General features: G+C 30.2%; 1 protein-coding gene across 3 annotated transcripts; it reads left to right on the top strand.

The window, feature by feature from the left end:
• Positions 1-2634: 2634 nt before the first annotated feature.
• Positions 2635-8377, top strand: LOC101508011 (trehalose-phosphate phosphatase A-like). Of its 3 annotated transcripts, none has more exons than XM_004514466.4 (12): positions 2635-2956; positions 5042-5501; positions 5597-5737; positions 5831-5902; positions 6324-6458; positions 6565-6621; positions 6716-6817; positions 6924-7001; positions 7095-7164; positions 7260-7330; positions 7413-7505; positions 7956-8377. In XM_004514466.4, the coding sequence occupies exons 2-12, from the start codon at positions 5211-5213 to the stop codon at positions 8016-8018; spliced, it is 1173 nt and encodes a 390-aa protein (XP_004514523.1). In that variant the 5' UTR covers positions 2635-2956; positions 5042-5210; the 3' UTR covers positions 8019-8377. The 3 variants fall into 3 exon arrangements, with proteins under 3 accessions (XP_004514523.1, XP_073226613.1, XP_073226612.1); XM_073370512.1 differs by lacking the exon at positions 2635-2956 and adding an exon at positions 3967-4099; XM_073370511.1 differs by lacking the exon at positions 2635-2956 and adding an exon at positions 4163-4905.
• Positions 8378-8767: the final 390 nt, after the last annotated feature.

The following is an 8767-nucleotide window of genomic DNA, read 5'->3' on the forward strand; positions in this document are numbered from 1 at the left end:
AGAAAACTAACATGAAATAATTGAATTGATATCTTGATTACATATTGATTGTGAAAAATAAAAAATTATACTTTTTTAACATTTCACAATTTTTTAAGAACACAAAAACTAGAGTTTACTTATACACATTTAAACATATCAAAAATCATGCATAGGGATGGGAATAGGCTAAGCCGTCTGACAGGGGCCTATGGCCTGGTCTACTTATGGCATGGCCTGACCTGTTTAATAAAAATGTCAGACTCAAGCTGTTTTTAAAGCCTATTTATGTAAATAGGTCAGACTCAGACTTGTAAAAAAGCCTATTAGGCCTGACAGGCCGACCTATATATATTTTATATGTATTCTATTCTCTATTTTTTCTTCTTCTAATTTCCATTGCACTCACTCCAACAAACATGTATGAAAACAACATATTTTTTATAAAAACCGATATTATTTATTTGTTACTTTATATTTTATAAAAACCAATACTATTTATTTGTTATCTTTATATATATTATTAGTATATAAATTTAGAAGCCTTAATTATTTATTATTACTGAATATAAGTTTGTTTGAGAGGTAATATTCTGAGTTGTTTGAGAGATAATAATAGGTGCGTTTGTTTAAATAAAAAATTTATTCTTTTAAACCAAAAACTATTTTTTAGGGTTTAAAAGGTATTTGTTTCATATTTTTAAAAAATTATTTTGTCAGAAAAATCATTTTTTTATTTAATATATATATACATATACACATTAGTATTGGTATATGGAGAATCATATAAATCGATATGTGTAGAGCATCATGTAGCTATAGATAATTGTTTATTTATTACCTTTATATATATATATTATTACTAAATATGATGTTGCACGAGAGGATTTGTTTGAGCGGTAATAATCTGAGTTTGTTTGAGACCATTTATTTGAGAGATAATAATGGGTGCGTTTGTTTTAATAAAAAGTTTATTTTTTTAAACAAAAAAATCATTTTTTTAGGGTTTAAAGGGCATTTGTTTCATTTTTTTTAAAAATTATTTTGTTAGAAAAATTATTTTTAATGTGAATAAAGCTTTTAAATAGGCTTACAGGCCAGACCATGATAGGCCGTAGGCCAGGCTCAGGCCGAAAAAAAAAGCCTATCATAGGCCGTAGGCCAGGCTTAGGCCTCAAAAATTCATCGTAGGCTAAACTCAAGCCTTTCAAAGCCTGGCCTGGCCTGACCTATTCCCACCCCTAATCATGCATATCACAAATTATCAATTTGATTAAGCATAAAATGGAAGAAGGGTAGAGTAAATCTATAACATAAGATATTTATAGAAGTTTCTCTTTCATCCTCACTTCGGGCACATCTTCTCCCCATCCAATTTGAATGAGAGTTTCTTCCATTAGTACTTTGTTGTACAATAATACAAGATCATTGAAGATATTACAATTACAAGCATGACTTCTTCTTCTATAAACCACCCACTTCTAGCTCATGATTTTGACACTCAAAATCAACACTTTGCAATCTTCAACAAGAAAAATCCTTTTCAAATATAAAGATTAAAATACATCTAGAAAATACCTCACCAACACTTCTTCTTAACTCCAAAAATAGAAACATTTTTCTATCTCTTTCACTAAAAATCATTCAAACCAATCATAGTTTGATAAAAGTTTTTAACTTGAGAATATGAGAACATTGAGATGAATTTCAGAATGTTAAAATGATAAAAAAAAAAGATCTAAAATCATAGTTCAGAATGAGAACATTCTTTTTTATCATTTTAATATTCCTTTTTATCGTCTTTTCTAAAATAAAAAAAATTAACATCTTAAAAAAAAATGATTTGAAATGATAAAAAATACCTAAAATCACAATTCAATAAATGTCATTTGAGAAGAGAATGGGAAGCTGATAAGAAAGCTTAAAAAAACAATTTTTTATTTATTTATAATTTTATCCTTTTATTTAACCTTTTTAAAGATTATTTATGCCATTTTGTTTATATTTTTATGTTTTCTTTCCTCTCTCTTTATAAACAATCAAACAAGAAAGGATAATGTTTCTATCTTTCAGTTCGTCTATTTTCTCCTTTTCCAAATAATAAAAAAATTATTTCACTTTCTACTCTATTTTTCTTCTACTTTTTTCTTTTATGTTCTCTTCGTCCCATAATAATTGATCAATTTGATTATTTCATATATATAATAAATAAATAAATAAAAGAAAAAAATATTACTTTCAACAAATTATCTTTGTTAAGTAATGATGTATTATCAATCTCATAAATGTACAATAAAAAGTATCACATTAAAAGTGATATAAAGTATATTAATTAAATAGTACAATTAAAAAAATACATTAGAAATTAAAAAAGTGATTCATTTTTAGACAAATCTATTTTGCATATGTATAGGAGGAGATAAAGGGAGTATTTCTTTCATTTCATTTTCTTCACTAAACCAAACAAAGCAAGAGGGTATATAAAACGCGCGTGAATGAGAGTGTTTATGAAATTTTACGATTTTGAGGTTGTATTTTAATTAATTTTTATTGGTGGTGTTTCCTAATTCAACAACCAAGAAAGGTTTCCTTGTAAAGCACGTTTGGTGACTTCCTAAACGCTATAAATACCCAAATTTCCCAAAATTTATTTTTCTTTCTTTTTTTCTCTTCTTCTCGCCGCTTTTGCTCACCGTTTTCACAGCTCACAATATTTCATTTCTCCTCTTTTTTCTTCTCCCAAACAACACACAACAAACATTACTCCAAAAAACGCATTTTTCCCGTATTGTCTTTTCTTGCTTTATTATTCCTATAATTTGTTGGCATAACCAAATTAAAAAAATTACATTTTTCCGTGACCCTTTTATTTGATTCGTATTGGGTTTTCAAGATTTAACCAAATAGAATACTGCATTGTGAAGATTGAATGACCAATCTCATTTCCTTCTTCCCGTGGTTGGAGCTCGTTTTTTAGGTATGCTTTTCTTCTTCTTCTTTTTATTTCCTCTTTTATAGGGTATTTTATATTTGTTTCCATTGTTTTAAATCGTTATTATTAATGGTTGCATCGTGATTCTTGATATTTTGAATAACCACGGTCAAATGAAGCTGAAGTATGTGGTCTTAATTATAGTTGTCGTTAATTGCAGACCTTTATTTAAAACCCGTTAGGTGTTAATGTTTGTTATTAGGAAGATTATGTAATTTGGCTTTAATTTTGATTCTAAGTTGTTTTTGTTGGGTGCTGATTGTTGAATTAGATAATTATAGTTGTGTTCATTTTGACTTGTGAAATGTTGTGTTACCTTTGCTTTTTAATGATTAGAGTCAATCTTACATTATAAAAAAATATAATTTGAGAGAAAAAAAGGACATTTCTTTCTCTTTTATATGCTAATGTTTAATCATCTACTTTGACCAATGGTTGTGTGATTGGTTAATTCGTTTGTTTTTCGGACTGTGAGATGGAAACCAGAGAATGTTGATTCTGATTTGTCTATTTTTGATTAAGCTGATGTGATGTTATTTGTTTTCACGCTTTGATTTTTCTGAGTCTAATTGCTATTTGTTAGTTCTGTTGTCTCCATCATATAAGCTTTTTTATACCATTTAAATGTAAGTATATTTAGTATAAGAAAGAGTATAAAGTCAAATTATGAAGTCTGCATCATTGATTGTTCAATTTACCGGTATTCGGTTGTTCTTTCCGAGTGTTTTTTCATAAACATACCACATAATTTCAATTTGAAGGATTGTTGCTATACTAAGTGTATGCAATTATGCGACTTTTTTTTATTAGTTATGTATAATTTATTGATATTCTATGTCATTTTGTCTAATTCATTAAAGAATCTTTAATTTTTTGGGGGTCCATATCTATTATTAACTATGCCATGCTTTGTAGGCCCTTGTTGTGTGGTTGTATATGCTATATTGTTTTCTTTTCTGTGTCCACTTGGTGGGGTAGTGTACTACTTTGCATTATGCAGAAAATCAACATTTTCTTCTTAACTGTTTTTGTTAACAAATTGTAGCTGTGAACAGAAGTTATTTTCCTCTATCGTTTGTTTTTATTCCTCATTCTTTGATTAATTTGGTTTAGTCTGTTAGTATTAAGGTATTATCATATCTTTGCCATAGTGACTTTGATTGTTTCTCTTGAACAAAAATCCAAAGCATGTTTTAGTTTCCAAGCTTTGAAGGCTATTATATGTTTAAATAAATTGGATTTAATCCTGAAGTTGAATATTTTAGTATCTGAGAAGGGCCTTAGATTTTTTTAAGTTTTGTGTTTCTCATTGTGTAAGTGTGATAATCAAATGATACATGATGTGAATATTATATGTTTTTATGAATAATAATTGAGGATAAATCCAAAAGTTGTTAAGTTTCCCTTTTCTTTGTTTCCATTGTTATGTGCAATTGCAAAAGCAAGGAAAAAGGTGTTCAACTCTCAAGTACATAAAATTTGTTAAAGTTGCTTTTTCTCTTTCGTTCTTTTCTCATATTAGTAAGCGAGTTAACATGATCCTAAGACCCATTAATTACTCAATTATAGATTATGGCCAACTTCAATAATGTTTAGCTGTAAATTAAGGCCAACTTGTACTTTGTGTTTCATTTCTTTAGGTCACTACAAGTAGGATAAGACTCTTAACTGTCTTATTTTGGATTTTAGTGAATTAAATTTTTAGACCAATCATTATTGAGAAGAATCTTTCTTTCAAATAGAAATGCTAGGAAGAAGAACCTATTGCACATCCTTTCTTTTTTACTTTTAAAATTTATATTTATTGTTTTAAATGGCTGATAAAAATTCATACTTTATATGCTTTTCTTAACGGCTGTTCTTAGTATTGTCTCCCTTACTTTTCCCTCCATGCTCCCCGGTTTCGCTTCAGGTTGCTGCATGTGTTTAACAGTGTAATATTTATACAACTCAAGCATCTTTGTTTTTTATTGAATTGATGTTGACCAAGGCATTTTCATTGCACTGTTTATTCTCACTCTATATTCGACGACTTTAATCTAAAATCAGTTATACGATCGATATTTTCAGGAGCTCAACGGTTGATGGACTGCTACCCCAAGAGCAGTGACAAGAAAACATTGAAGAGGTGGTTTTTTATCGATAAAAGAGTTGGGTGAATTGCAAAATCTGATAAAATATTATTTTATTACATCTGTTGCTGCGCTGTGTGCGAGTTGGCTTGCAAAACCTGGATCCTATGGACATGAATTCAAATAACACTCCTGTTCTCACGGATACCGCTTCGATAACAAATTCAAGGCTGCACGTGCGTTCCAGTTTGTTGCCTTATTCCCATACCGGTGCCACCTTTCCACACGGTATGCTATTGACTATCCCAAGGAAGATGACGGGAATTCTCGAAGATGTTCGTTCTTGTGGTTGGTTGGATGCCATGAAATCGTCTTCACCTCCGCCGAGGAATTTAACAAAGGATGTTAATCACGGGTCTGCATCACCTGAAGCCGATAATACTTATTTTAACTGGCTGGTATTTACATACGTCTCTTTCAATTAGTATCTTGAGCTCTACAGTTTTGAGGGTGTTATTTATATTTTGCCTTCTTTATTTTGTTAATTTCACAGCTAAAATATCCATCGGCTCTAACATCTTTTGATCAAATTACAAACTATGCGAAAGGCAAAAGAATTGCACTGTTTTTGGACTATGACGGAACTCTTTCACCAATTGTGGATAATCCTGACTGCGCTTTCATGTCGGACAATGTATGCCATATTCTTACTGTCCCTAATAATTTGAATTGGGGCTGTCTAATATCTATTCTTCCTATGCTGATTCTGATCCTGTAAATTATGCAGATGCGTGCTGCTGTTAAAAAGGTGGCAGAGTATTTTCCAACAGCAATAATTAGTGGAAGAAGTCGCGACAAGGTAGTTAAATCATTGAGCAAACAACCATTTGAATTCGTGAATATGTCAGACGATGTTACACTATAGTCCCTGAAAGCATAAACTTAATAAAAACATCTCCAAATGTGTCTTTTGCTAGTTAATTTGGATTTAAAATGTGTCTTTTGTTAGTAAGTTTTGTCCACGAATGTGTCTTCTGTTGTCAGTTTGGCCATGAAATTACTAATAAAAGACACACTCAAGGATGTTTTTGAAGTTTCAATACATTCAGAGACTATAACAACATTGCCTCATACAGTTAAGGACCAAATGATTCTGTCTAACACAATTTTCTTTTCTCATATCCATTTGAATGCAATTTCTCACAACCTGCAAAGAACAAGCTTTCTAGTTTGTTGTTGGTTTTGATTCTAACTTTCTTATTAACCCTGTATTGGTTCAGGTACATGAATTTGTAGGACTAACGGAACTCTACTATGCCGGTAGCCATGGAATGGATATCATTGGCCCTGTTAGACAATCTGTATCTGCATCTCATAACCACCCTAATTGCATCATTAAGTCTACAGACAAGCAGGTACTGTGGTTCAAAGTTTCTACCTCTACTCATCTAATTACCAATTATGAATATCTTCGAGTATCTTAATAAATCGCCGTCTCTCTTATGATCCTTAAAATTACAGGGGAAGAAGGTTAATTTATTCCAACCTGCTGCTGAATTCCTGCCCATGATTAATGAGGTGGATATATGACAAGTATTAACATGAATCGTTTTTCAATATTCTTTCTTTTGTTATTGGGACATTATAGCCTGATTGATTTGTGTTTGTGCAGGTACTTAAGTCTCTTATTGAGTGTACAAAAGACATCAAAGGAGCAAAAATCGAGAACAATAAATTTTGTGTATCTGTACATTACCGCAATGTAGATGAGAAGGTATAATAGGGTTCTGTTCCTATATTCAATAAACTTTTCTGCTAGACTGATTATTATCCTTTTCTTCAACTTATGTTTGCATTTTTCTTTTTGATTGAATGCACAGAGTTGGGATTTGGTGGGGCAACGAGTTAATGATGTTCTTAAGAGTTTTCCACGTTTGCGGTTAACTCATGGTCGCAAGGTACTATTTTAAGAGCCAACCTTTTGACTCACTTCTTTAGGATAATTAATTATGGCAGTACTTTTAAAGGATTTTTTCTTCCCGATTTTGTAGGTTTTAGAGGTCCGACCCGTTATTAACTGGGATAAGGGAAAAGCTGTCACATTTTTACTTGAGTCACTTGGTGAGTCTATTTTCTGTTTAATTCGTATATGGTTCCTCCTTAAATATCAGGGTTTTGTTTGGTGCAGTAAATGACATTGGAAATATTGATTTTAGGACTTAACAATTGTGATGATGTGCTTCCTATATATATTGGCGATGATCGAACGGATGAAGATGCATTTAAGGTAATATCTATCTTTCAGTGAAGTTGTGGATTCCAATCTTTGTAATTTTTAACTTTTACTGATATGGGATGAACTGTAACAGGTTTTGAGAGAGGGAAGTAAAGGTTATGGGATTTTAGTGTCTTCAGCACCAAAGGAAAGCAATGCAATTTACTCTCTTCGTGATCCGTTGGAGGTAATTCCTATTTTCACCTGATTATTATATTTTGTGTTAAATATATTTTTCATCTTTAAATGAATAAAATTTAGATTTGGTACTACCATATTTGGTTTTTATAGGGTTTTAAATAGAGGTTGCAATCAGCATCATGATATTTGATATTGTAGATAATAGCCAGTCAAATCGGCCAATGGTCCTCAATCAAGGTTGCGTTTTGGCAAAAAATAATTTGCTCTTGTTTGGGTGAAAAAAAGTAATTTCAAAATTTGAAGTGATGAAAATAACCAAAACTCAAATTCGGCCTTCCAGAAAATTTATTTAACCATTGTATTTAAGAGTTTTCTTGCAGTCATTGTTATTTTTTTAGATTATAATATCATTTTGTCTTGTTGTGCATATTGCTATTGCTATTATTTTGTCATGACTTGTAATATTTACCCTAATACCTTGATATTGTATGTGCAGGTCATGGAATTTCTTAAGTCACTTGTGGTATGGAAGTCAAATCCCTTAAAAAGCCATATATAGTGTATAGAGGAGAATATACTCACCTATAACTATATAATAATAATAATAATAATAATATACAATTAGTTTTTTGGATTTTCGTTTTTTGAGAAACATGTCACAAGGTTTCCTGCGCATATTTACGCACAGAAAACCTTTTGTGGTAGCAACATCACTGTTGCTATCTACTAGTTTTGCTCAAAGCTCTAGTGATAATTGTAAATTCGAGGCCTATAATAATTATTATATTATATATATAAATCTCAAAGAATTAAAAAATATATGTTGATTTTTTCTTCTTCTTGACTTCTGTTCTAAAAATGTATTGATGTGTAATTCTTCTTCAATTTTGTTAATACTATATATTTTGATCATCTAAATTATTCATTCGTTAATTCTTTCTATATGTGATTGATTTTTTGAATTGAATATACATGTGTGATATGGTTTTTTAGTATAATTAATAATCTTGATATTGAAACCAATGTCATCAAAATATAACTGAAGAGTCCGGTGATTGCTTCACAATTCTATAGAATCAAATTGATTGAATCAGTTTAAATTGTGATTAATTCAAGCAATTTGTTTCGTTTTTATAATTTTTTTAAATATTTCTTTAGTTATTTGATTTTAATTGCAATTTAAGTAATTAATTTAACTAATTAAACTTATTGAATAATGATTAGGAAGTCCAACAAGTTCATTTTCTATAACATTTTTGTTGATATTTTCTTGTATGTCTAACGTTGCTGCGTCTTTCTCTCTCAACC

Source organism: Cicer arietinum, chromosome 6 (assembly GCF_000331145.2).
Source record: "Cicer arietinum cultivar CDC Frontier isolate Library 1 chromosome 6, Cicar.CDCFrontier_v2.0, whole genome shotgun sequence".
NCBI lineage: Eukaryota > Viridiplantae > Streptophyta > Magnoliopsida > Fabales > Fabaceae > Cicer > Cicer arietinum.

Excerpts from the sequence above, each read along its gene's own strand:
- LOC101508011 (XM_004514466.4), top strand. The coding sequence starts at position 5,211 with ATGGACATGAATTCAAATAACACTCCTGTTCTCACGGATACCGCTTCG. Across the intron at positions 5,502-5,596 it reads ATACTTATTTTAACTGGCTG|CTAAAATATCCATCGGCTCT; the intron begins GTATTTACATAC and ends TTAATTTCACAG. Across the intron at positions 7,331-7,412 it reads CGGATGAAGATGCATTTAAG|GTTTTGAGAGAGGGAAGTAA; the intron begins GTAATATCTATC and ends GAACTGTAACAG.